Here is a 27612-nt window from a genome sequence, read left to right as displayed (position 1 = left end):
AACTGACATAGAAGCACGGATGCTATGGGACATGAAGGAGGGGTATCTACATCAGCCATGAAGTTGGGATGGCTTCCCAGTGCAGAACTTGAGCTCTGAGCTAAGTTCTTTAAACTGAGTAGCCGTTGTCCAGATCCATTCCGCCCAATAACGTAGTCATTTCTGGCTATTTAACTCACTCACTAGACACACTGCACACATGGCCAGAGGCCACTGCATTGGTCAGAGCAAATAGAGAACTTTTCCATCACTACTGCAGAAAGTCCTATTGGACAGCACCAGTCTGGACAAAAAACGTGGGAGAAGGGTGTTCCAGGCAGAAGGAACAGAGTGGGAAGACTCAGAGGCCTGAGACAATGTGACTCATTCTGGGAAGAGATGGGAATATCTGCTGAGCTAACAGGCAGCAGTCCGATCACACAATGTCTTTAGTGCAAGGCTAAGGAGTTTAAACTTTAGCCTGAAAGCTACGGGGATCCCCTGAAGGCTTTAACAGGAGCCTGATGCCATCAGCTTTGCAAGTTAGTAAGATCTCTCTGGTATTCGATGGAGGCTGGATTAGAGAGGACCAGCCAGGAAGCAGGGAGACCAGTTCTGAGACGACTGCAGTCACCTGGGAGAGAAGTGAGGGACATCTGAGATGAGGCAATGATGCCACGTAGATAGATGCAGAGAGAGGGCAGAGTAAAGGGATGTGAAGATCCGATGGCTGACTGTATCTGGCTCCAATGAGGTGCTTTGTAAGTATCTGTTGATTTACTGAATGAGTGATAGCCAAGCCCAGATTGTACAACTTGGGTGCACATCCCCTGGGACTCTGGGTGGTAGTTATTGCACAAATGAAGAGGTCCAAGGCTTTTTTTTTTTTTTCAGCTGAAGGAGAAAAGGGCAATAGGAAGAGAGATGGAGGGAAAGGTGGCCTCCCCTGTCCTGTCTGATGGAGGGAGGACTCCGGTGAAAAGGGAACAAGCTGTGGGGGACCCTGGAACCAAGCAGTGCCTCTCTGGGACCCAGGGACAAGGGCTGCTCAGAGCTGGGTGCAGGCCATTCTCCACCTGACCCCCTTCCCCAACCCCCAGGCCTCATGGACTGCAGGGCAGATTTGCTTTCCTAAAGGATCGGGCTGTTTGACCAACAGACAGATCCAGTACATGGTGGCTCTGCAGCATCAGGGAAGACGTTGTCAGCAGAGGGTGTTCTTGGGGACCAAATGTGGCCAGAGAAGATACAAGCAGACTGGCACTTAAACTCATGAGTGATAAGCCCCCTCCACCTTGTGGACGGAGAAGTAACTGGAGATGTTGAGGGCGGGTGGCTAAGAGCTACTGTAATTTGGGCATTTGCAATTTTTTTTTTAATTGAAGTATAGTCAGTTACAATGTTTTGATTCCTGGTGTACAGCATAAAGGGCATCAATGTTAATATCACCTTGTGTGTATGTATGGGTCTGTAAGGTCTGGGACATTTGGATTACGGAATGAATGACAGGTGAGATGAGGCAGGTTTCACTTGTTCATTCACTAAACAAATATTTATTGAGGCTTGGTGTGCCATGAACAGTGCTAGATGCTGGGCGTACAATGGTTTACAAAACAGATGATCCTGCCCCTGCGGAGCTTACCGTCTAACAGTCATACAAATCATCCGTGCATGTGCTATTCAGGAGAAGCTCTGAGAACCACGAGATCATCTAGTGGGAAGGATTATTCTAGATTAAGGGTTAGGAAAGGACAATTTGGGCAAGTGATGTTTAAACCGAGACCTGGAGATGCATGGGAGTGAGTCAAGTAGAGAACAGGGGATGTGCATTCCGGGGAGAGGGAACAGCAGGAGTGGACGATCTGGGGGCAAATCCTCAGCCATCTGGAGGCTGAGAGAAGGCCAGTGGGGCAGGGGTATGAAAGCAAGGAGGAGAGAGGCTGGAGAGGGTGGTAGGGGCCAGGCCTCACAGGGCCGCACTGGGACTTTGGATTTAAACCTAAGTGTGTTGGGTAGAGGAGTGAAGTCATCAGATCCACATTTTCTGAAGCTTGCTCTGTGGTCTGTGTGGAGAACAAGAGGGCATGAAGGAAGGAAAGGGGGGAGGTGAATTCAGTTGCCTGGGGTAGGGATGACGGTGGCATGGCTGTGGTGACAGAAAGAAGTGGAGGAATCTGAGGGGTACTGGCAACAACGTTTTTCTCAGGCTCTTGCCTTGGTGTAGACAGGCCGAAGTGTTGACTTTTGACAGGGTGAACAGTAAATATTTGGACCATGCCAGCCTGTCCCCCATGCGGCCTATTTCTCTTTGAGTTACCTGAGATCTGATGATGTCACAGGAGCCACTCCCCTGCCCCCAAGTAGGACCACACCTGATGGGAGATTAAGGATTTCCTGGGAAATCTTTCGTAACTTCTATAACCTTTGCTCATGTTTACAACAATTATTGTTGGGAAATCCCCATTTGTATTTTATCCGAGTGCTTCTTGCCCTAAAGTTTCCTGATTCTTGATGGAAATGAAGATGCTAAAATAAGAAGTCTGGGCTGCCAAACACGAAGGATGTTATGACAGCTTTGAATCGTGTGTCTATCCCACAGCCAAAGTGACTTATCTGTTAGCAATAAAGAAAAATGACTGAATATGCCTAGAAGAGGGCTTCAATTAGATGTCCGTAGCTGTCCAGCTCATGGCCAAGTCATTTGCCCTTGCTGTTCAAGTATGGCCCATGGACCCAGCAATCAGAGTTTGAGAGAAATGCCGGATTGAATCAGAATCTGCATTTTTTAACACACTCCCCAGGAAATTCATAGGCACATTCATTTTGAGAAGTATGGCCTCAGGTTACCCCAAAGCCATAGAAAAGCGGGTGGGCAGTGAGTGGCCAGGGCAAGATATTTGAAATGCTTCAAGAGTCAGCCAGCTGTTAGGGAGACAGAACTGGTCCAACAGGAACCAGATTTTCTCTGGAAGTTCCCTGTGCCTCCCAAGTCACGCAGAGCAGTTCAGCTGAATTCAGAGACAACGTATTGTTTCCTGGTTGTGTGGCTGGTGAGAGGCACCAGGGGATGGCGGATGGGACACTCCCCTGCAGCTGAGATGCTGTCAGGTGGAGAGCAACTTGCCCTAGGCAGTGCCAGAGGCCAAGGAGTGTCAGCCTCCCCTCCCGGACAGCATGGACAGAGTGGCCTTGTCCCCCGTGGGCCCTTGTTTCCTGTGGGTGGTTAGGATGACTCTCCCTTCCTTCTGAAATGAGACATATGACATGCAGGGACAAGGCTGTTTCAGCACCGCAATTAAAAACACTCCCACAACGGCCTCTGCTGGAACAGAAGGTCTGGTTCCAGGGGCTTGAAAGCTCTGCCCATGCTGTGTGGTCAGCCCCTCGAGGCCAGTGACCCCAGGCCCCCACCTGAGGCGTGTGTGACACAGACACCAGACACAGCCAGCAAAACAAAGGCACTCATTTTATTACTGCTTCTTGAGATGTGTTTCAAGGCACAAAACCCAGGCCAGAACCAAATCTTTTCCCTCTGTCTTCACTGGGGCTGGTCCTCCCACATAATCAGACAAATGGATGAAGTTTGTGAGCTGGTTAAAGCATATGGTTTGTAAATCCTGTCAGATCAAACACCACTTTTGGCTTTTATTTCCTGTAGCATGTTCACATTCTCTAGCACCGAAATAGCTTAGTAGGGCTGCTCGGCCTTTGCTCTCTTTCTCCCATTCGTTTGTCTTCATTCCTGTGGTGTCTTCGCCCCCTGCCTTCCGTGGTCTGTGTTCCTCTGCTCCAATTCCTCCCTCGCCACCTGCCTCTGTCCCTCCTTCCTGGCCGATGTCTGTCCGCTGACTCGTCACCCGATGTCTTCCTCGCCTGTGGCATGTAACCTCCTGTCCCTTCTCCTCCCTTTGTGCCTCTCAAGCTGCTCCTTGACCTTCTGAACCGTCTTCGCTAACTCCCTCCTGCACTTTCCTATCCAAAGGCTGTGAGACGCTCCTCATTCCACTGCCCCTGCCTGTCTCAGGCTGTTTTCTCTTCCCTCCTGAGACCCACCACAGAGTCCTTTCTTTCTCCCTGTTTCTCTAAAGGCAACACGGGGATCAGAGAATAGTGGAATTCAGAGGCAAAGGGACACAGCCTACGTACGTGACACTGACTGTTACTTCTGAGTCAGAAACTCTTCTTACATCACCTTTGCTCGTGGCTGCCTGGTCCTTCCTTAGCAGGAAGGGCTGGGAAGAGGACAAAGCAACAGGCCCCCCCACCCCCACGCTCCCTCACCAGCACTTCCGCCCCAGCCCTTTCTTTCCTGTCTCAGCGTGTGTGTGCACACGCACACACACACACACAGACTTGCACACACACACACCCCTCCTGGGTCCCTCAGGGCAGACAGGCTTGTTCTGGCTCCACTAAAACACTGAGCCTCCACCTCCAGGGTCCCTGCTCCCCAGCCAGGCTGGTCTGTGATTCACGCCCCCAGGGTGAGCTCAGGGAAACACAATTCTATTTTGAGGTGACAAGGGGAGACAGTGGCAGTGGGGTTCCTTCCCCAGGTGCAGCTTGTAGGGCAGGGGAGGTGCCAGCAGTGGTCCAACAGTCAGAGGGAACAGGAAGCTCTCTCAAAGCCAGCTCTGGCTCAGGGTCATGGTCAATCAACCAACCAACCAATCGATGGGTCAATTGCGAACGCAACGCTCCCATAGAGTGAGCTTCTCTCTGTGCCACTGGGAAAAGCATCTTCAAAACACAGACAACCAAGAGGGAAAACAAATAGTGCCCTGAAGAGAAACCCTTGTAACCGTAAAACCATGGCTCTAAAATCCAGCATTCTCAGCCAGGGCTTCTCCAATCACTTTACGGAGTCTAGGATGTTGCCCTGTTGGTCGCCGGGGAAACAGGTTTCACTCAAGTAAGCCCCTGGGGGATTTGTGAACAATCCCTCCATTTCCCAGCGCCCCGCTCCTGGCGGAGCCTCCATTTCTCCATGTCAGCCGCAGGGAGGAGGATGAGCTGAGGAATGTTCACTGCAGGGAGATGAAAGTCTCGGCTGAGCACCAGCCAGGGGGCCAGCCCTAGCCTCGTACCCCTTCCAATGCCCAGCTCAGACTTCACCCCCAGTGCAGCAGTGCCCACCCTGGAGAACAGGAGGGAAGCTGCCCTGCACGCCCTCAGGGTAAGGAGGACTGGCGGGTAAGCTGGAACACGCCCCACCAGGCCCAACTCCGCCCTGCTGTTCCCTGTCCAACGCCAGATGTGGATCCCTGCTTAGCAACTCTCAGCAAAAATTCTCAAGACCAGGAGGAAGTGAAGCGGTGCATCTTAAGGACAGGAAGAATTTCAATTTCATTTCGCTGCCCCCGCTTCCCAACTCCCCCACTGCCTTCTGCACATCCGCTGAGGGGAGGGAAAATAAGTAAAAATATAATTCTCTACCTGAGTTCCTTTCATATTAACTAATTAACCAACTAAACTGCCAATAAATTACTATTATAAAATGTGTGTGTGCATAGGCATATACGTGTGTGTATGTATGTATGCATGTATATGCACACACACACGTATGTTTATGTAGTTCCAGCTTCTCTTTCTTGCCCCATCACTTGCAGGTAGCTTCAGACAAGAGCCTCTGATTCCTCCAGAAGGGCTTCACCGCATCATGGGCGCCACGTAGTTGGCCGGGAAGAGGCCCAGTTTGTTGTGCAGGCGGCCAGTCCACCAGGACGGGTTGGCGCTGTCCAGGACCTCCACCACCTCTCCGCACTGGAATCCTAGCTCGTCATCCTCCAGGGCCTCAAAGTCGTACAGCGCCCGGGCCCACCGCACTCGCTGTTGGGGGAAGCACAGAGAGGTTCTGCTGAGCTGGGGGTGGCCGAGCTGGTGTCGGAGCCACTGGCTCACAGAAGAGTCTCTGCTGGGTCTGGCACTGAGACAAAGCCCTCTGAGAGCAGCCCGCCCTAAAGGCTGACGAATGGCTCCCCAGAGACATTTCAAACCCCACTGCAACTGAAAGCAGACCCAGATACAGAGTCCTGAGCAACGGAGACGTTCTTCTCCAAGGCCCCAGGAGGATCCTGGAGAACGACTCTCCCTACATCAATAGGTGGTCTTTTTATTCTCTTCAAGTGACAAACAGAACACAGTGTGCCCAAACCAACAGCCCTTGGTGCCAGCGCAGCCAAGTCAAGATGGATCTCTGTGATAAAGGCAACAGATCACCCTCTGCTAGAATCGCAGCCAGGAGCTATGAGGACCGGGCAAGGCCCGACAGCCAAGCTGAGAAGAACAGGCTGGATGGTGCCAGCTGGGATTGGCTCTGCCCGGGAATTCTCACCCCACCGTCCCTTGCTGGGTTCCCAGCACCTCTGTGTGAGCTCCACGCAGTTTGGCATCTCTCCTGGCGGGCCAACTATTTTTCTAATTGTCCCCTTTGCCTCCTGCATTGAACCCAGAGGGGGATATTCACATACCCCGATCACCTGGAGTTGCACCGGGTCTGTGTGTCTCCGGTGCATGAGGGCGGCATTCATTTCACTGCCCAGGACCCCGCCACAGTGCCCGTCGTTTATGTCCAGGCTGCCTCCACGGCGGTCCTAGAAACATATGCGACAGGAGACCCGTCGTCACCCTTCCGGAAGCATACCCCATAGGCTCCCCCAGTGCCTTGCTCGGATGCCATGGACACAGCCCAAGAATACTCACTGATGATGGCAGTAAACCCTAGACGATGGAGAGAGGGGAAACAATGACCAATGTGGAGATGATGCCGGATTTCATTCATTCAGTCAAGGAATGTTTGTCAGGCACCTGCCATGTGCCTAGTACAGACCTAAGCTCGGGGGTACGTAGATGGAAAGAGAAGGCCCCTGTCTTCATGGAACATCAGTTTAGAGGGGGTATCACACACATCTAAGTGATAAGTGAGCAGAGAAAAGAGTGTCTAAGTCTGCCTGGGTAATAAAGGAAGGCTTTATAGAGCAGGTGATGTTTGAACTCCAGTTTAAAGGAGGAAAGGGCATTTCAGGCAGAGGGGACAACATATTAAAAGCCTCAAAGGCATGAGAGAAAACACAGTGGACCATCCTGGTAACTAAAGGTAGTACAGCCGGAATGGGTGCTTGTGCGGGGAGTGGGGGAGGGAGCAGGGGACGAGGCTGGGGAGACAAATACGGGCAGCTCACAAAGGACTTTGTACGCCCTGCTAAGGAATTTAAGAATGATGTTATCTGGCTGTATTGTCCACCTCCTTAAGTCGCCTAAAATCCCATCTGGAACAAGGCGGGGGATAAATAAATAAATAAGCAAGCCTCCATTTCTGATGTTAATCTGTTTTTCTTATAGATCTCACCAGCCAGATGGGTTAAGGGGCATGAAGAAACTTGGAATTGCACTGATAGGAAAACGAAGCAATTGTTCACCGAGTCCTCGGGGTGAGTGTGTGTGCGTGTGCGTGTGCGTGTGCATGTTCAAGCAGGGAGCCATTTAGTTCACAGAGACTCCTTTGCCAAGAACAGTTTACCGTATTTCTGCCATCTGGGGACCCAGGCTTTTCTTTATAAACTCAGTGAGACCTGACGGGGCTTGGCGGGGACCAGGATGTTCCTCCCTCATCCAACAGTCCCAGGGCCACAACCGACCCCCAGCAGTTATTTGCTTTGGTTGTTTCCAGCACTGTGGAGGATTTTCACACACTAAGTGGCAGTGGGGAGAAGGTGGCCTGAGCCTAGGGGAAAGCAAGCCCTCCTCCCCACTTTGCTGGGCCCAGCTTCGCTCTTGGGAGATACCTGATGAAAATGCTGCTGCTGCAGGTACCGCTGCTGTGGCGGCAGTTGGGCTGCGGGATACTGCGAGGGAGGGGCGGGGGGCTGGTCTGACAGCTTCCGATTCATCGAAGGCCGGATCTCTTCTCCCACAGCCCCACTCAGGGGTAGGCCTCCCTGGGACCTCCGGTCCAGGCTGTTGCCCCGCTGACGCTGAGAGAGAACAGAGAAGATACAGATCCATTCTCCTCCCGCGTCTGCTGGCCCTACCCCTCCCTTCTGGCAGCTGTGCCCAGACTTAGCGCTTGACGGCTCCAAGAAACAGCTGATGGGGTGGGGACAGCTTAAGGAGAATGGACGGTTTGGATCATCAGGTTTTCAAAGTGGCCTCAGCATTCTCAGATCCTCCCAGTTTGGGGAGTATGGGTGTCTGGTTCACAGACTTTCCACATGGTACCCATCTAGTCCATTCCCAGTGGGCTTGTTTTTCTCTGTGTAATCAAGCTTACATATTCCATTTTCCTGACACAATGCCACTCCTCCTTATCGCGTGTTGCCACACCACTGGACATCCTACCCTCCAGATAAGCTCTGCTATTGACTTTGCATGATTCTGAGCTGTCATTTACAGCCTGGTGAAAGAGACCCAAGCAGCAACGCTCTCGCAGCACCATGGAAACCAGGCCTGCCGCTGGGCGTGTTGGGAAGCAGCAAGACCTTTCTCCTGAATGCTAGGACAACCTCGTGAGTCAGAGATACTTTCTTGTTATTTTTATTTAACAAACAATTACACAGGGCCCTGGGCTCAGTGTATGCCAGGCACTGTTTTAAGCACTTTGCAAAATGAACTCTTTTAATCCAGTTTAATGCAGTTTAATGTTGTCTCTCTTGTCTCTTTGTGCACATCCTTGTAAATGAATACCTCTGTCCATTTCCTGGTTAAAAGTATTCACAAGGTCTTGGTTAACCTTTGTTTTTCTTTCTGAACTTTTGTGTGCACTCGGGAACACCCTTTTCCCCTTTGATTATAACTTCTCAGGCTTAAAATCAACCCATTACTTGAAAGGGATGTTTTTTTTTTTTACTTCCCCAAAGCACATGTTGCTTGGAAAGTCTCAATGCCTTTTCAAATAACCTGTTGTTGGGATTTCAACTACCCTAGTCAATGCCTGTTTCTATAATATCCATCTCTCATAACTGTTATTTCTTTTGAAACATTATTTTATCGATTGTGCATGTGTGAATTTATTTATGGGGGGTAAGTTAACATTTCCTTAGTGCCAACTGTGGGCAGGCTCTGTGGCAAGAGCTGTAATCATGTTATCTCATTTAATCCTCACAACAGCCCAGTGAGAGAGGCATTATATTCTCTCCATGCTATGGATGAGAAAACTGATGCTCAGAAAGTTTTCTTAACTTGGCTATGTGATAAGAATAGTTAGCAATGAAATCAGGACTTCAAGCCAAGTCTATCTGATGCATTTTCTATTAAAACAATACTTCATACTCCCAACTGTTCCAAGAGCATGAATTCCACGGCCAGTTTTCTCCTCCAATGCCCTCTGCCTCCCCCGCTTCTGCCACCCCCACTTCTGTCACAAAGCTCTACCTGCTGCTTTAGTCCTGGACTCCAGGCTCTAATATTCCTGAATGTTACCACCCACCACCCAGCTCCTTCATCCTTGGGCAACTCCTGAGCTAAGGTGAAAATTGTGAGATAGTAACGTCTGTGAAAAACGAAATACCAGCATCCACAATAAGAGCCCATGTGTGCTGAGTGCTTGTAGTGTGATTAGGGATGATGTAAGGGATGGGGACACATCATCTTCTCTAACCTTCACAACATCCTATGAAGTTGATATCACTATTATCCCGATTTTACGGATGAGAAAACTGAGGCTCAGAGAACTTTCCAAAACCATGGAGCTAGGAAGTGTTAAGCTAGGATTTAGACTGCGATCTGACTTCAGAGTTATTCTGCCTTTCAGAATGTGCAGGGACCTGCCCATCAAATGCATGGTCTTGGTGGTTCATGTAGGACCCAAGACGCCCAGAATCTCTGAATTGGGGCTGATGGGGACCTGAAGCATACCTGATCCTCCCGGGTTCTGTCCCTCAGAAAGATCTGCTTCTGTTTGGAGATGGAAGTCGTCCTGTAGTAGTCCACCAGCTTGTTGAGGGATGGAAACTTCTCTGTCCACAGGAAGTAATTACCCTTGTTGTCTCTCATGACTTTGAAGTGCTGAACATCATCCTCATGCCTAGAGATCAAGGCAAATCCAACACTGTCTATTACATGGTGACCATGTCCCCGCCTCCAGGGCTGACTGCATCCAGGGATGCTGGAGTTCTGTCTGGGTAGGAAATGGAGATATGGGTGGCTAGCCCGTCTCTGGGCAGGTGGGCTGGCCCAGTCAAACTCCAGGGGGAGATTTGTGGGCAGGACCACTCAGGAAGGACACAGGCTGCACTAGAGATTTTTTTACTTGAGCAGAAGTTAATCTTTCTTCGGCCACTGGAGCTGATCTTTTACAAGAGAAAAAAGTTCCAAATGCTTTAAAGGCTATGAGGTTAAGGACTATTTTTTTTAACAACGTTCTTTTGAAACATGGCAACTGCTGAAACATTACTAGGCTAAGGACTCTGCCAAGACTAGAGCGGAGGAGTTTTTCATGCCCTTGTTATCTTTCTCTTAACAGAAATAGTTTGAACCAGCTCTTTTAAGCCTGTAAACTACCAGAGAAATTTGTCACACTTTGTTCTGTACATAATGGGGATCTCTTCTTTCGCATAAATAAGGTTACAAAGTATTTTGAGCTTTTGGGAAAAAAATGTGCTGAGGCTCAGAGAGGTGGAGGGCTTTGGTCAAGGTCACGGTGAGTGAGTGGCAGGGCTGCGGCAAGAATCCCGGCTCTCGGTTTCTAGTCTAGTGAGCTGGGCCTGTCATACCATGCACACATGCTAACTTCTTTTGGTTTTTTTGCTATTATTATTATTATTATTATTATTATTAATTATTTTCATGCTAACTTCTTTTAGATCAGCACCCTTGACACCAGCTGGACTCACAAGTGATGGGACACATTTGTGCCAGGGTTGGAGAAATTGAATTGTATTCACTGGAAAGGGAGGACTGGCCTTTTAATAATAGCTCCAGGCTTTCTCCACCACAAAGTCATTCTCTTTCGGATGTCAAGGTCTTTTTTTTTTTTTTTGGTCAAATGAACATACATTTATATCTACATATAAACTTGTGTTAATGATAGCAGTTGTCCGATCCAGCAGAAAGGTCAAAAATTTAAAGCATGCTTGAGAGTAAAGATTCCTCTTTCTTAGGGATGGATTTAGTGGTCCGCGTTCAGAGAGGACAGGAATTCTGATCTTCATTCTCCTCTTATGCGCTGGGCTCTGCTCACAGCCAGGTGAACCCAGACAGTGATGCCTGCTTGACCAACTCAGGGATATCACCGAAGCTTTGTGATCATCGCCTGCTCTTCCCCTTTCGGTTGTGGCCACTCATATAAGCTTTCTTCACTCCAACACCACGTGGCTCAACTCAGTCATCACTCCTCACATCTGGGTGAGGAGGAGGACGCATTCTTGTGATACAATTATTCATCTACCACCTCTTAGTCAAAGAACACAGAATGAGAAACATTAACCCTTTCCCTCTCCTGTGCTGAGAGGATGGATGTCAGGGCTGCAGTTGGTCATCTGGGTGATGGAGAGAGAGTGGCTGGACCATTGTCTCAAATTCTGAGAAGGGCGGAGGAAAGGATGTAACTCAGGGCTCCAGGCTCTAAAGTCTAAATATTTCAAACCTTTAAAAAATGATAGAGCTATACTTAGCTCTTAATTATCTACATCCATGACAGAAAGCAGATGTATAAGTAAACAAAAAATAATTTTGCTTTGGAATATATTATACTACATTTCTGCAGAAGAAGTAATATAATTCTGTTTATGGTAATAATCACCATCACAAAAAGCTACATTGTCTCAACAGTAGGGGAAGACTGGCAGAAGTCAAGACTGCTCTTTTTTTTGTAGAATTCAATTTTTTTTAAACATTAAAAACCTTTTTTTGGGGGGGGGACATAATTAGGTTTATTTATTTATTTAAGTGGAGGTATTAGGGATTGAACCCAGGACCTCGTGCATGCTAAGCACGTGGTCTACCACTGAGCTATACCCTCCACCCTTATAAAATTCAATTTAATGAAGGAAATATAAATCCTAATTCCTAATTGAAAAAGCCAGACTCAACATCATGCAGACCAAAGGCACGAAGAGATGCCTTTCAGTCTAACAATTTGCTTGGCTCTTGCCTCTAAGTGTGGCCCTTAAGAAATTGGTTTGACTTGTAAGATTTATTAATAGAACAGAATTTCATTAATTCAGATCTAGTAAGTTTAGAATTTGTGATACATCAGTATTGGCCTGAGCTAAAACTTACCATTGCCCAAGTCATGAAAAAGAACACTTCAGTGAAGGAAAATTAAAAGTTTAAGCCTGACTGCAAGGGCAGTGCTCTGGAGCCCAAGCTCTTCTTGAGCCCAGCAGGGGCACATATGCATACAAATGGTTGACCTATTATTTTTAAGTCCTTCCTATCAATTCCTCAATATACCCTTTCTTTCTAAATAGCAAACTGGACTCAGCTGATTACCCGAGATTGGATTTATGAATTTAAAGCACTACGGCTGCATGTCTTTCAAATGCTATGGCATCACGCAGACCGGCATTTCTGGTCGGGTAAGTTGACAGTAAGGCCTCACTGTACAGGTTGTCGGGCCTCCTCCTAGACTACGATCGGCTTTAATTCTTGCACTTTCACGTGTGGTCACCAAGTCTGATGTGTGACTTGTGATCCCCAACACGCTGACCACACACCGTGTGTTCAGACTTGGGGCTTCTGCGTGGGGGGCTGTGTCATGTTTCAAGCCTGCGCTGAGTCATTTCCTCCCCGGGGCTGCACAGGAGCCAGACTTTGCTGTCACAGGCCCCCACCCCAGGCCTCCTGGGCTCTGCTGCTGCCCGTTCGGTGGTTTTACAGGGCTTGGAGGTGGCCTTTTTGTACAACTACCCACAACTGCAGTTGTGACCTGCGGCGGGAACTCAGGGTTTTGATTTTTTCAGACCCTTCCTTAGACAAACATCAGTGGTAAAAGAAAAGGTTAAGATCTCAACCTCAAGATGGATGTGGACAATTAGGAACTCTCTTTTCCTTCTCCCTTCCCTTGCCTTCCACAGATATTCATCCAGCACCTATAGGGTGCAAGGCTCTGTAAAAGGTACAAAGATAGTAGATAAAAATCCTGTCCTTCCAGAAGCACCTGGGCTGGAGAGGGAGGCTGATGAATGTACATGTAATTTGGGCCACAAACTAAGGAGTCATGTACATGAGTTACGGGAAGGAAATGGTGGCATCACAGTTGATAAGATGCTTGGGCCTCTTGGCTGCCAGGTTCCTGAAGTCATAGGTCTTTTCAAGAGGGTGGTGTGGGTCAGGGTGGAGTCAGGAATGACCAGTACCTGACAGATATGGAGAAGTCCCCTGGGGAGCTCTGGCTGGCCCGTATGATGAAGAAACCGACCGCCTTGCCCATCAGCAAGTTCTCTGCCTGGTGTCGCGAGAGGCCTTCGTGAAACCATCTAGCAGGTGAGATAAAAGCAGAGGATCTTGGTGAGATGCCAGAGTGATGGTGTGGGGGAAGACGGGGAGAGATGACCCACAGGGAGAGAGGCAGGGGACTGTGTTCAGCAGAGAGCAGAGAGAGATCAAAGAGGGGCCAGGAGCTTTTGAAACCAAACAAACGCTCCAGCAGTTGGCGGGCGAGGCTAGGGTTCCCCTTGATGCACCCACCTTGCTCTGTACTGCGCCCCCTCCCCCCCCGCATCCCCCACAGAAGTGTCTCTCTGGCTTGGAAATCCTGAATCATGGAAATGTGCCACTGCTCCAAAATGGGACAGCGTGGGAGTGACTCCTTGCAGGGAGCGGCCGCCTGCGGCAGCTTGGAGAGGAATATCTCCAGAAAAGAACTGCAGGGACAGACAAGATGCCAGGAGGCAGGGACCCCTTTGGGAACTGGGGCAATCGGGCTGGAGCCGGGCAGGGCCTTGGGCACTGGCTCCCAGGCTGAGACCTCAGTGGCTGGGAAGGAGGGTTACAGCCCAGGGTCCTTGGGTGGCCTGGGGCAGGTCGGTTTTGCTCTGTGCTAGGCAGAGGCTGCAGGGCACCCAGGGAGGCCCGCACGCACACTTGGAAATGAGTGAGGCTGGCAGCAGCCAGACAGAGATATCTACACAACCCGCTTCTGGGCCCTCCCCAAAAAGCCAGGCTGGAAAATCTTCTTTACTGTAGAAAAGAAGAAACTGAGGAGAAACTGTCTTTCAGGGAAGCAACCAGGGTGGTAGCCTTTGGAAGCGTTGCTGCAGGCAGCATGGCGCTTATGAAGAAGGCCCGGGGGGCAAGACAAACAGTGGCTGGAACCGCAGGGCAGGAGACCGGAAACCTCTCTGAACCGTAGAAAAGCGGAACACACGTTGGCAATCACTCCAAGGCCAAAGGTGGGGCAGCGCCCCTTTCCTTCAAGGTGCCTGCCCTAACTGCTGCCCCTGGAAGGCTAGTATGGGTGTCCCTTTAAGGGGAACGTCCAAAGGCCACGCTCTGGATTCCTTTGTGAGCAATTCCCTGTGCTGTCTGGAGTTTAGGAACCGAGCAGACAGGGAAGGTGGAAGGGATGTCCTTATTCCAGACCTGGGGCTGCAGGGGAAGGGTGGCTGGGCTTTGAGGTGCAGGAAACAGAGGGTTTCTGATGTCATCTGCCTGGAGATCCTGCCAGAGAATTTGCCATACAAACCTACATGGCTGACAAGCGGCCACCGCAGGAAACGTAGGAAACGTGATGGGGAGGGGAAATGAAGGGTGCCTCCTCCCCAGCAGCCGTCCTCAGAGGCAATATCTCAGGCAGCAAGCAGTGAGGGGACTGTTTAGAAAACACACACTTGTCCTCCAACAGGAATTTGGTAAGTGATGTCTTTCAAGACTTGCAAAAATGTCCACACACACGACATATGAAATGAAATGCCAGGGTTTCACATTATCTTATTACTCCAAAGCTGTTCATTCAGTCATTTAACAGCTTTTATTAAACATCTATTTTGTGCTGGGCCCCCTTCTGGGCCCTGGGGGTACAGTGATGAGCGGAACCGGTAAGAATCCTTGCGGAACTTACATCCTAGCGGGTGTGGGGAGACACACCACAAACAGCAAAATGATTAGAATACAGAGTGTGTCAGGTGATGTCAGTGCTGTGGAGAACATGAAAACAGAGGAGATATGGGGAGGGGGGAGTAATTTAAAATCTGGTGACGGGGAGGGCCTCCCTGGGAGGGGACATTCTAACCCTAAAGGAGAAGGTGGGAGAACCAGGAGGGAGGGTAAGTTGACGGTAAGTTGCTGACGGGAATGGTCCAGCAGAGAAGGCGGGAGGATGTCCCGGAAGCCAAATGAGGAAGGTGTTTCCACAGGAGGGAAAGATTCCCCAAGTCAAATTGTGCTGAGATGGTGGCCAACAATCGACCACGGGGACCAGCGGTTCACTGTGATCTTGATCAAAAGGTTTCCAAGGAGTCGTGGGGGCTCCAGAGAGAACGGGAGAAGGAGGGTTAGAGACAGCGAATATCACAGTTCTTTTGAAGAAGTGGAGGGGTAGCTGGAAGGGGATTTGGGATCAAGAGTTTTGTTATTTGGCTTAGTTTTTGTTTTTTGGTAAGATGGGAGAAATTGCAGCATCTTTGCTTGCTGACGGGAATGGTCCAGCAGAGAAGGCAAGAAAGTTGATGCGGGAGAGAGGGGAGAACTTGGGCTAGAAGCACAGATGCTTCTTTCCTAACAGCTGCAGGAAAGGCAGAGTCTCAGAGGTTGCAGGATGTGGGTGGATGCAGTGAGTCAGGTCGGGGTGGGGTAGTGGGGCTTTTCTGGGGGCCTGCACTGTGCTGGAAGCAAGGCATCATCTGGGAGTGTGGTGGGGAGGGCTGCAGGTGTGACGCGGTCACCTAGAAGATACAGGGCAGCATCAAGGGCCCCGCTGAGGTCAGTGGGCAACCTGCAGGTTCAGTGGTCAGTGCCGGTGCCCTGGGAGCGGTACCGCTGCGCCTCACCAGGATCATCAGCAAAGGTTTTCTAACAAGCCTTTGCTCTTTGGCTAGACCCTGACTCTCAGACAAGATTAGATTTCTATCTAACCCTTGTGGTCAATTCTTGAGACGCACGAGACCCAATCTCAATTTTTCGTTTCCTCTTTACGAAGGGAGTTTCCCCGACTTCTTTCACTGGCGTGAGCATGGTTTCAGGAAGGCCCAGGGCTGTTCGTTATCCTGGCTGGGACGGAGGCTGGGTTGGGAGACAAGAGAGAAGAACCCCCGAAGGAGCAGCTGTGGAAGTGGGGTGGCCGACAGCGCCCCCTACTGGAATTCTTGGAAACCCTGTGGCTATGATTATAGATAATTCTAGTTTATAAACTTAAAATAGCGATACTTGCACATGGTATAAAATTCGGGGGAGAATGCAGTGAAATGCAAGTCTCCCTCCCACCCGTGGCCTTCAGCTGCGTGGTTCCCTCTCCAGAGGCAACCATTTTTGACGGCATCTCGGCTGGGCGTGGGTAATCTTTACTGCTGAAAAAGCAAGGGGAGTGTGTGTGGGCAGGCCCGTCCCAGCAGGCTGGAAATACTTACTCAGGAAACTCCATGTCTATAAAATTCTTGGGCACGTATCCTTCTTGGCTCCCAAGCTCCGCCTTGAACCACTCCTCTTGGTTACTTAAGATCTACATGGAAGAGAAGGAAGGACACCAAGAAGCAGGAGAAAGGGGCTGCAGGGCGCAGGGTGCCCTTTGGGATTTAGAAGAAAATAAGACAAAGGAACCACTTAGCTGCTCAAGGGCCAGAGCAGCGGGTCTATCTTTGGGATTTGGCTTCTCTTGACCCCAAGCTCTTTTTGTCCATTTGGGCCATCCACTCACGTGACCCCACCCTGGGTGGCCCCCCAGACTCAGTGCTCAGGGGCTTCCCTGAACCCCCTTCTCCTATTTTAGAGAGTCGTGTCCCAGATCTTAGCACCTTAGGCCCCTTATCTAGGCGGGTGGTGAGAAGGAAGGATCGGCTACTCCGTGACTTTCTCCTCTCTGCCAGGCAACTAGGAATCTTTTACAATTTCAATTTGTTCTTAAGTTTTTTTTTGAAACTAGCAAATTAAAACTTAAACATCCAAGTGGGGGCTAGCTTTGAAAATATTCACTCTTGGTGGGGGGAGGGTATAGCTCAGCGGTAGAGCACGCGCTTAGCATGCACGAAGCCCTGAGTCCAATCCCCAGTACTTCCATTAAATAAATAAATAAACCTAATTACCCCCAACAAGGAAAAATTAAAAAAAAAAAAAAGAATGAAAACATAACTCTTGGCTTTCACACCCCATGTGTTTCACAAACAGTTTGGACATAACTCAAGACATTTGGAATGCCTTTTCTAAACTTGCTTTTAGAGCCAGATCATAGGCAAAACCAGAATTGCTGCCTCATTACTATACAGTCTTACCTTGACCATGACCTCAAATGTTATCACCTGCCTGGATTACTCATATGATTCTCCAGACTTAGCTCTATGTGGTTTCTGGTTATTTCAGAAAATCGTTTACCGTTAAAAGATGAATATTCACTGCATCCTCTGACCCCAAGAATGTTTCTAAAGTATGTAGCATAGACTCAAATAATAATTCAAAATGAAGATGGTAGAGCAAAAAGATGAGAAGGATCTTGATGATGCCATGGAACCCCTGAAGAGCCACCCAGGAGCCCTCTGACTACTGGAATTTGCATGAGAAATTATAAATCATTGTTATTGTTTAAGCCATTTTTAGTTTCTGTTTCTTGTAGCTGAAAATGGGTTAACTGATGGGAGTGTGATGATAACAGGGAAAACAGAAGACGGATAAGAAAGATCACCTGGAGGAGAGGCCATCTGGGCTTCCCAGGCAATGAAAGGAGTTACCCAGGTGAAGTCTGAGGGCAAAAGAACTTCTTCTGGGGCACGAGGAAGTGAGGACATTCTGGGGACGAAACGCCTCAGTCTAACGGGAGTTTAGATTGTGACCACAGGACCAGAGACAAGGGAAACCAGGGGCACAGGGCTTTGTGGTCCATGTTGAAAATTCTGGATTTTTACCTCAAAATTTATGAAGAGGCATTAAAGGATTTTCAGCAGGGAAATAGCACAGTAAGAACCAGAGTGAAGAAAGGCGTGCTGTCTCAGAGCATGATGTTGGATTGAGGGGTCAAGTCACGGGAGAAAGAGATGTCGGAGAGAGATGTGTAGCCATCCGGGGAAGAGATGGAGGGGCTCTGGGCTAAGAAGAGGTGAGGACATATTCCAGAGGAATCAGGAGGCACAAATGGCAGGATTTAGTGACGGTTGGCGGAGCTAAGGGAGAAGGGGGATTCTGGGATGGCTCCGGATTTCTGGCTTGGGAGATGGAGTGGGCGGTGATGCCTTTACTAAAATAGAAAACACAGGAGGAGGAGCAGGTCTAAGGGAAAACTCCTGGACTTCAGACCGCGTGTGGGTGAATCAAGTTGCCCTGGGAGGTCTGAGGAGGAAAACTCTGTGAGCAGTTGGAGATGTGTGTCTGGACTTGATGGAGAGGTTGGGACTGGAGTTTGGGATCCTGCAGTCACTTGAAATTGGTGGAGTTCAAACCACAAGTTTTTCTCTGTCCCGGAGTTTGGGAAGAGAATTGAAGAGAGCTAAGTAATTGAGAAGCAGTGATGACCTATTTCTAATGTCACACCTGAGGTGGTAGAAGGGGGACTTTTAGTTTGGGAATGAGGAGGCTTAGGTCCTAGCTTGTCTCTGTCACTAAGTGTATGACCTTAGACGAATCAATTTCCATCTGCAAAATGGGGGCAATAAAAACTGGCCAGCACCTCATGGAGCCAACCCGAGGATCAAGTAAGCCCTGGTATCTGGAAGTCCTTCAGAGAGTATGCACCGTTTTTTTTTCAAGAATGTAATTCTGTAAAAGGTGATATTCTTATGAGGGAGAACTCCAGTTCTGAAGGACACGGAAGGGTTTATAAGTTCTCTAAAGTGTTATATGTTTATGTTTTGAATTCAATCATTTGTTCTGAAGAAATAAAAGTGTGTCCCATATTTGAGTTCTAGAATTGCTGAGAAAAGAAAACTTTATAGTTTCTAACATCAAATGTGACTGTTGGTCTTGCCAAGGACGCGTGGGTACGTGTGTGCTGAGGGGGGTAGTGGGTGGGGGAGGCAGGAAATCTAGGTCAAAAGAAGAGTTAGGAAACTCCGCACCAGTGCCTGGTCTTCACATAAAGAACACAAGGGCATTTTGCTCCATGCCCTCTCCCCTGAATTTAAGGACTTTGGAATTCCTTTCTCCCGTCACACAGGAAGGCGACGTTTGGCTTGGGTAGCAAATGTCAAATACGAAGGTGTACAGGGATGAGGTAGAAGAGGCCATTTGGAAATTGGCTCATTGCGGCAGGAACCATACTTTGCACTTAGTTCTCTGACCTGAAATTGGCTGTAATTTTAGGAATGGTGGTTCACACCCATCTACCTCCTCCAGCAACTGAAAGATTATCCCACTATACAAGCCACTTTCCCCCACCACCTGCTGCTCGGTCTGCCTGAGATTGTGTTCCCAGAGAGGTGAATTTATAGGCTTTTTATGGTGCATAGAAGGCAAGGTCTTTTAAAAAAATCTCATTTTCTGCAAAGAAGAATCTTTGGGGGGAGGTGGTTTCCTCCTGCCGTTGTTGGCCCGGAGCCATGCTTCCTGTTCGTCTTATCTCTCCATCCCTCCCACCCCGTTCCCCTATCTCTTGTCCCCATCGTGTAAACCTGGGCAAGGGGCTCAGCCCAAACATGTGAGGTTTTACCCTTAACTTTGCTGTAACTTAATTCTTATAATGTTGCCTCCCAGAAATCATTTTCTGGGTTACATGGCCTGAGAATAAGTTAGATGTGGGAAGAGGACAAAATGTACGGTTGGAAGAATTTTAAAACTGGATGAAATTATAGCTCTTAGAGGCAGAGCAGAAATCTGAAGTGCTGAAGGAGTTAATTACATAGGATTAACTCTTAGTGCCCCTTAGTCGCTGTTTTAGTGGGAAGAAGTGGGGTCACGTTTAGATGCATTACAGAAGCAGACAGAGATGGGCTGGGCTGAGAGGCTTTTTTTTAAATATCGACTGGCAAATTCTAGTGGGAAATCTAAGTCTGGTGCGGGGAGCAGCTGCGGGGCCAGAGGTTGTGACATGGACACGAAACATCCAACTCTTGACTTTTTAAATGTTTTTCTCACAGGAGACACGGGAGCAAGTCATTTGGCAGGAGTTCCCTGTCCACTGTCTGGCTCACCATTCTGGGAATGGCATCTAGTGAGCACCTACTGTTTGCAGTTAGGTGCTGGGAATAGAGAGGAAGGAGCTGGGGCCTTCACCCTTGGGAACTCACAGTCTGGAGGGGGTGGTTTGGCAGTGAGCTAGTCAGTTTGTTTTGTACCTTCTAATGACAAAGGCTGTTTAGTCTTTCAGCACTAAAGGCCAACCACGAAAGAGCATTCCGGGAGTGAACTGCCCGGGCAGTCAAGAGCTGGCCTTGAAAACAGCTGTGAGCCTCCTGGGGCTTGTTACCCATCTCTGGAGGAGGGGGCGGACGGAGCATGTCTACCACCACGATACAGACCTCCCCGGAGGCTCAGCCAACATGCCCCTTTCCACTTTCGTCTTTACAGTGGCTACAAAGGACAGAATTTTAAAAGAAGGAGGGCTTTGGCCTTCTGATGGAATTCTAAATGTGTAGAAGCGCAGTTTAACAATCCAAGGAAGGCATACCAAGCCCCCGTCTGGGGCCCTGACTTGGGTTAGATGCTGGGAAGATACAAAGACAAACCTGCAAGGATCTGCTCTCAGACCAGTGGAGGGCTCACCCACTCACTCATTCATCAAATATTTATCCCCCTTCTGCTGCTCTGGACACTAAGTCAGACCCAGCCCTGACCTGTACAGACCTCTGGGGGGTGGAGGAGCCACCATGTAAGCAGACAATCAGGATCACACGGGGTCAGGCAGCAGCGAGAGGTGGCTGCTCAGGATGCAGAGAGCTTGGAAGCTGGGCCTGCTGGTAAAATACTGTCATGTGAGGCCAGATCGTAAGCGCCTTGAATGGAGTTTGTGTGAAATGCTGTGGAGGAGCTAAAGAGGTATGGTCGGGAGGGGTGGTTGGGAGAGGGGAGGATTAGTGAGAGTTCCTGGGCAGAGGTGGTCAAATGTCTGTGTGAGGGAGAAGGGCATTCAGAGTACGAGGGAGAGCCTGGAAAGGATGGTGGGTATATGCAGTGTGACCTGGGGCATTTCATACACAAAAATGTGCATGTGTGTGCATGTGTATGTGTGTATGTAAGTGTACGTGTACGTGTTCATGCACACCAGCACGATGTCCTTGGGCAGTAGTTTGGGGCCGTAGGGTTTAGACTTCAATCAACTGGTAATGGGGAACCAGAACTCAAACTGAGTGCTTTTGAGTAAGGACATAATATGATCTGGTTTGTCTTCTAGAAAGCCTCTTCTGGGACTAGTTTGTAGGATGAAGGAGGAAGAGATGGGAGGCGATGAAGTCAGTCAAGGCCAAGCTATGGCAGTAGTTTTAACAGTCAGAGGCAGTGGGAACGGGTGACACTGACAATGTGGAGATCATTTTTGAACATCCACTTTGGGCTGGGGCTATTTATTACCTCTAATCCTTTCCACAAGCCTGTAAGATACATATGGCCTCCACTTATAAAGACACTGAAGCTCAGAGGGGGCGAGTGACTGACCCAAGGCCACACAGCTACTAAGCTGGGACTCAAACTCAGATTTATCTGGCCCCAAAGTCCATGCTCCTTTGTACTGTGTCAGATTCCTCTCCAGTGAAGAAAGGGATACAATGAAATAAAAACTTTCAGAGCAGCGTAAGGTGTTTGGGTGTCAGACAGGGCTCCATTCAGCTGCAGGAGAGGGACAGTGAGCAGGGTCCGATCCTGCAGGCGTTTAAGTAGGGTCCTTATATTCCACACTAAGGAGATCACTGCTGGTCTTTAAGGGAGTGTTGGGGGTAAAAGACAGATTCCAGAGGGTTCCAGTGGAATGAACGGGAAGTGAGGAAGTAGAGACATTTAGCACAGAGAATCCTTCCCAGCACTGGCAGGGAAGGAGAGGAAAGAAACAGGAGCTGGACTGAAAAGCAGAGTTGAGGAGAGTTTTTCATTTCTTTTTACTTTTCTGGAGAATAGGGAAATTTTAAGCAAGAGAGTAGGTTCTGTTTGAAATGGGAGGTGAGGGGTGAGAGTTGTCCCCTTCTTTGGGCTTCCTTTGGGTGAGAACACTCTAGAATGTCAATACTCACATGGTCACAGTTCCCCACAGGGAAGGGAGGGACTGCTCACCGTGTTGCAGAGCCCTCTGTGACCTTGGTAAGATCCCAAAGAAGTGAAGGTCACATTTTCCTGGGTCAGCAGCCCCAGGAACAGTTTTGACCTCGAGAAGCTCGACATTGAAGGCATACTGTTTGCAACTGCCTTAGTAGGTCTTGCACGGTGAGAGCAGTTAGGGGGATAAATACTGGGGGGTTCAAATCCAAACCATCATTCTGCCTGGTTTGTGCTCTGCAGACACCTTTGGAATCATCGTCTTGCGTACTGACGGGGTCCTTCCTATAGCAGACATTTATCTTAGTGGAGGGACAATGGTGGCCTCAGCGACACTGGGTGGTCTGAGAAGGCCCACGTGGGCTGCAGAGGACCTGGGATCAGGATATCTGAGGTGTTCCGAGGCCAGGAGGAGGGCATTGATGCCTTGGTTCCCCAGTGGCCTCTTGAAGGCCTTGTGTTTTTTGGCACAAAACAGGGGCTCACAGGCGGGGTCTGGAACTGTGGTGCAGGAAACGGGGGAGAAGTCCAGGCCCTCTTCAGCTCGGCGAGTGGCCGCTACAATTCAAGCATGGCCATAAGACAAGTTTTAAGAAGCCCCTGAGTTGGCCAGGTGTGCATGGCCTTTGTAGACCCGAGTCTCAACTCTCAGCTGCCTCTCCAGGCTGTCCCCACCCACACCTCCCTCTTGTAAGTCCCAGCCATGCCCAGCATCACAACGCAGACTGAGTTCCGCCTGGGCTTACTCATCTCTGAGCTTTAGCCAAGAGCCCAGCCCACCTTCTTGCATTCTCTGACAACTGATGGCACCACCCAGTCCTACAACCCCATCTTTCAAGGTGGGGTCACTTGTCCCCCAACCCTTGCTCCTGAGCATGTGGATGAGAACATCTATGACAGCCCTCAGGGCAGGTTTGTTCCCCCTCCATGCCACGAGCATCTCAGGGCAAGGATGCTGGCTTGTGCCAAGCGGATTTCCATCACCCAGCCTGGTAGCTGGTGCCCAGGTGCTCAGAAGGAAGCCTTTTGATTGAGGTGAACTTCTCTCTTTGAAAGGAACTGTATATATTTCTTGAGAAACAAAGGCATGGATTGTGAGATTGACTCAGTGACCAGACCAGAGACACCTAAACTCTGTCAGGCTCCCCGGGGCCCCACATCACCTACCTTCAGAACATCTCCGGCGTGAAAGCTCAGTTCATCCTCACCTGAGGCGATGAAATCGAACTTGGCAATGGCTTCCATGTTGTAACGTGAAGCTGGAAGAGAAATAATGTGGTCATTGTGCCTTTCTGGCAGGAGGGGGGCGGCAGAGCCAGTGCCAGCGGGCTGGTAGGGGAGCCCTCAAAAGTCTCCAGCTGGGGAGGGAGGTGCGGGAGCAGCGTGAGGGCTTTTGTTTTCCGCAAGAGCTCCCAGAGCCTCTAGGACCTGCTTTCCGGCATCGTCCTCTGAATCCCCAGATGCCAGGAGCAGGGAGTGAAGGCCAGCGACCGACTTTCCCCTCTCCTTTCTTCGTTTGCTGTCCTGGCCTGTGACCATTTCTGGGGCATCGCTGTTTCCGGTTGATAAGGACGGAAGACTGACTATCATCTCTAACTTGGGGCCCGAGGGATTGGAAAGACTGTTCGGTAAACACTGTCCTGAGGCCGTCCCTTAGCAGCTGTATTTAACCAGGCAGCGTTAATTAGACAGATGCCATTTTCTCTTTTACATCTGAACCATTTAAGAGAACTAGACAGCAGCGGTCAGTGGGGAACGCAGCATCCTTCTGCACGGTTTGGGAGTAGAAAGCACTCTGGTTTTAGAGTTGAGAGACTCAATTAGTTAGATTCCTTCTTTTATTATTATGGTGACGACCAAGTACATTTTGGAAATTTCCGTTTTAATACTTCAATTGAGTTAAAATATTGGTCCCTCCTAGTAATACATGAGACCTGTGTAAAGATAAATAAGTAAACCTACAAATGAAATATAGCTGTTTTTTTGGAGACAGTGGGATTTAATAGAAAGAGAGCAGAGGCCAGGTGTTGCTGGCGAATAGCTGTGTGCCTCCTGCAAGTAACGAAATCTCTTGCAGTCTCAGTTTCCTTATTTGTGAAAGGAGGATCATAATGCTCAACGAATAAGGACATAAGATTAAAATAATGACGAATGCAAAATGTTATACAAGATAGAGCTAAGTAGCATTTATATTTTAGAATAATTTTATGGAATGAATTTATCCTCAGCAAAGGTAGCCTGGCCAAAAGCAGCAAAAATTTTCTTCTGATTTCTCCCATCATCTAGAAACTTTTCTCATTGAAATTTGATATTTATTCTCCATGACCCTCCAATTCTTTGGTTCTCTGCTCACTGTCAGGACACCATCTTGAAAGCTGTTGTTTGGCATTTCTGTTTTGCAAAATTTGCCTAAGTCTGAAACCCTTCAGGTTAATAACCCTTAAATCTACTTGACTTTCAGTGACCGGTAAACTGGGATCACAGTTGTCCTCTCAGTGGGAACTTCTGCCCAGGTGACAAAATTTAGGTAAATAAGGAGGGTAGTGGCCAGTGGGAGGGTGCAGCACGCAGCAAGCGGAGGATTAAAGCCGACTGCAGCAGTGGTGATAGCAAGAGGCTGGTTCCTCTGATTCGCCACATTCGCTTGGTCTTCCAAAGGCAATTTGTAGAGCTGAATATTACCAGTCCCAAAGATGGATCTTAAGCAAAAAATATTTCAGGAGCCAAAGTAAAATGTCACAGCCCCTTGTCTGAGCTTTATCACCAGCCAAAAATTATTTCCAAATGAAAAAAAACCACATATATTTGGTGCACTTTCTTCAAGATCTGTCCATCTAAGGCAAATTAAAATTTTTGTGCCCTAGGATGACCCACTCAACAGGAAGGAGTACTCTGCCCTCCTGAGTGACTGTGAAATGCCTCTGCTGATTTGATTCACCCCATTACTTTAACGTGCAAAGCTTCCCCTAATTAAAGCCTTCCCTCTAGTTTGCAGGAAGATGGGCTTCTGTGGGTCACCCTCATGGTATCAACAGCAGACACTGGTCACATCAGGAGATCAAGTGTCAGGTGAATGGTCCTGAAAACCAAGATCCCATTTCTATGCAAATTTACCTTAATAAGCAGGATGGAGACAAGGGGAGGGCAAGTGCTAAGCATATTAGAAAGTCACATACATTAGAGATGGAAAAAAAAAAAATCCAAGGCTTGCTCTAGATACGACCTTGAGCTTGGGAAGATCTTTCCGACATTACATGTAACTCAGATCAGGCCTGGGTGCTGGGTGCAGGCTGGCTGTAAGTCACCCAGTGAGAAGGCTGTGGCAGAAGTCAAACTGCTTCTGAAGAGAGGCACTTTCCTCTACCTTCCCCCAGGAGGCGGGTGGGGTGGTAAAGCCAACCGCAGAGGCACATCACAGAGCTCCCCAGCTTATAATGTTAATCCTGGGTTGCAGAAACCCAATTAAACAGGCCCACTCTTTGTGCAATCACTTTGAAAAAATTTGTTTGTGTCCCACTTCCATTTGTAAAATGAAATCTGTTCAGATGCTGTTTGGTAGGAGGGAGGTGTTCAGGGTGGCGTGGGGGACGCTCTGTTTTTGTTCAAATTGCAGGGGGCTTTGCAAATTCTTCCCTCGAATTTACCATTCTCTGCTTCCCTAATAGCAGAGAACAGTAAATGTGCCAGCCCCAGGGGCTGGTCTTCTGTTTGATCATAAAACTGCATGGAAATTTATATCCTACTCCTCTATATTCATTAGTTTTAATTTTGAAAAGTTAAAAATTACCACCAGGGAAAAAAGAAAACCCTGTACCCACCACCACAGCAACTGGAAAAGAAAACAAGTGATGGAGCCAAAGACGTGGTAGCAACAATTCCAAGAGAGAAAAGAGGCAGGGGTGGGGGGCGGTGAGAGAGACAGAGAGAGAGAGAGTTCAGCGGCCTCAAGAACTCAATGCGGTGGAGCCTTCTCGCTGCTCTTTGCAGTTAGAGCGCTTCTGACCTCAGGGAAGATGAAGACAGACACCTCTTCCGAGAGCCTCACTGATGGGCTAAATGTGCTTTCCCTTCCAGTAATCAGCTTCAGAAACGGCTGCAATGATACCTGAGTGTGGAGAAGTGACAGCATCCAGGTGCCAAGCCGCTGCCAGCAGCCTCCACCTGCTCAGCCCAGCCCTTCTGACGGTGCCATGGGTCCAGGAAGCCTGCCTCTGAACTGTGCATGGCTCCTGCCCGCAGCGCCTGCTCTGCTTCTCACCAGCCCTCTGCATCTCTCACCCTCCCACTTCACGAATTGCACGGAATACTGATTAGCAGCCCTGGGACACAGACCACCGCTGGACACCTCCACACAGGACACCCCCAGCACAGTTTTCTCTGCCCTTGCATTTCCGCTGAAGTTTCTTGTACCACCAAAAAACCCCCGAAAAAGTCAGGCATGCTTATCTACTTCTAAAATACATCACCGCAGAGGATTCTGAAAACAAAAGCTAGGAGACAGCTCTGTAAAACAGCCTCCATTTGAAAGCCAGATTCAGTGGATGTTCAGAAACATGTAGTTACCATCAAAATGGTACCGGGAGAGAAACTTCTTGAACAGTTTCAGCTCCTCCTAATTTGGCTATGAATAGCCAAGCCTTCCGTTTTGTGCTTCTCTTAAAAAGAGCAATTGCATAACACCACAAAGCTCTTCGAAGATTCAGGCTTAGGACCCAGGGAAAGGAGCCAGGGCTCAAACTGAATCTTGCCAACACTTCCTATTTTGCTGGGGGGAGCCCTAATTTGAATATATAGGACTTGCCCCTGTTTATGCTGTCATTCAGTTGAGATAATGTCTTGGGAAGAAAAAAAACATTACTCTTTTTTAAAAAATTCTTTTTTGTTTGTTTTGTTGGGGAGGTAGGTTGGTTTGTTTGCTCTTTATAAGTATTTTTTTGTAGCCTATTTACCAGGTTATTAGCAACAAACATAATTTGTATTAATTTATTTATTGATAGAATAGTGAGGAGTTTACGTTTTAGAACTTTGGCTGCAGTGACCAGAGGAGCTTAGCTAAAAGTGTAAAATGATACCAGCTCTCTAAGTTCACACAGTAATGCTTGGAATCCACACCCTTTCTACTGTCAGGCAGAACCTCTCCTGGAGACAGTGTGAAGGCAGACAGCGTCCTCCCCCTTGAATCAGCAAGGTCAGCTCAGTTCTGTTTCGGAAGTGGGAAACCTTACATGGCCAGGGAAAAAATGATGACAGCTAAGCCTCACTGTACACAATAGATATGTTCTCGAAGAGTTATTATGATGGACGCTCATTCTGCAAAGGAATCCCATTGCAAAATGAAAAGAAAAATTTGTTATGCAAATAGCTACTTTTTCATTTATC

At 48.7% G+C, this 27612-nt stretch overlaps 1 protein-coding gene and 1 long non-coding RNA gene across 7 annotated transcripts in view; one reads left to right on the top strand and one right to left on the bottom strand.

Annotated features, from left to right (window-relative positions):
* Positions 1-3426: 3426 nt before the first annotated feature.
* The window catches only part of GRAP2 (GRB2 related adaptor protein 2), a 61147-nt gene continuing 36961 nt past the window's right edge, over positions 3427-27612 (bottom strand). For 3 of the 6 annotated variants that reach the window (XM_032492294.1, XM_014568249.2, XM_032492293.1), the window contains exons 2-8: positions 23401-23492; positions 16482-16573; positions 13275-13394; positions 9832-10000; positions 7764-7952; positions 6450-6572; positions 3427-5808 (exon numbers count right to left, since the gene is read on the bottom strand). In XM_032492294.1, the coding sequence (XP_032348185.1) occupies positions 5629-5808; positions 6450-6572; positions 7764-7952; positions 9832-10000; positions 13275-13394; positions 16482-16573; positions 23401-23478 (951 nt within the window). In that variant the 5' untranslated portion in view covers positions 23479-23492 and the 3' untranslated portion in view covers positions 3427-5628. Of the gene's footprint in view, positions 5809-6449; positions 6573-7763; positions 7953-9831; positions 10001-13274; positions 13395-16481; positions 16574-23400; positions 23493-23661; positions 23709-26338; positions 26747-27612 lie in introns of those variants that run through there. The other 3 variants (XM_006174720.3, XM_032492296.1, XM_014568253.2) reach the window with 3 other exon arrangements.
* Positions 6582-26442, top strand: LOC116667527. Its single transcript, XR_004324345.1, has 5 exons — positions 6582-6820; positions 7321-7409; positions 8371-8483; positions 12387-12494; positions 26308-26442. It is a non-coding gene; the product is annotated as an uncharacterized LOC116667527 (long non-coding RNA).

The sequence above is a fragment of the Camelus ferus genome, chromosome 12 (assembly GCF_009834535.1).
Source record: "Camelus ferus isolate YT-003-E chromosome 12, BCGSAC_Cfer_1.0, whole genome shotgun sequence".
In the NCBI taxonomy this organism is placed as follows: domain Eukaryota; kingdom Metazoa; phylum Chordata; class Mammalia; order Artiodactyla; family Camelidae; genus Camelus; species Camelus ferus.
The sequence above is the reverse complement of the archived record's forward strand: the minus strand, read 5'-3'. Positions and strand labels throughout refer to the sequence as shown.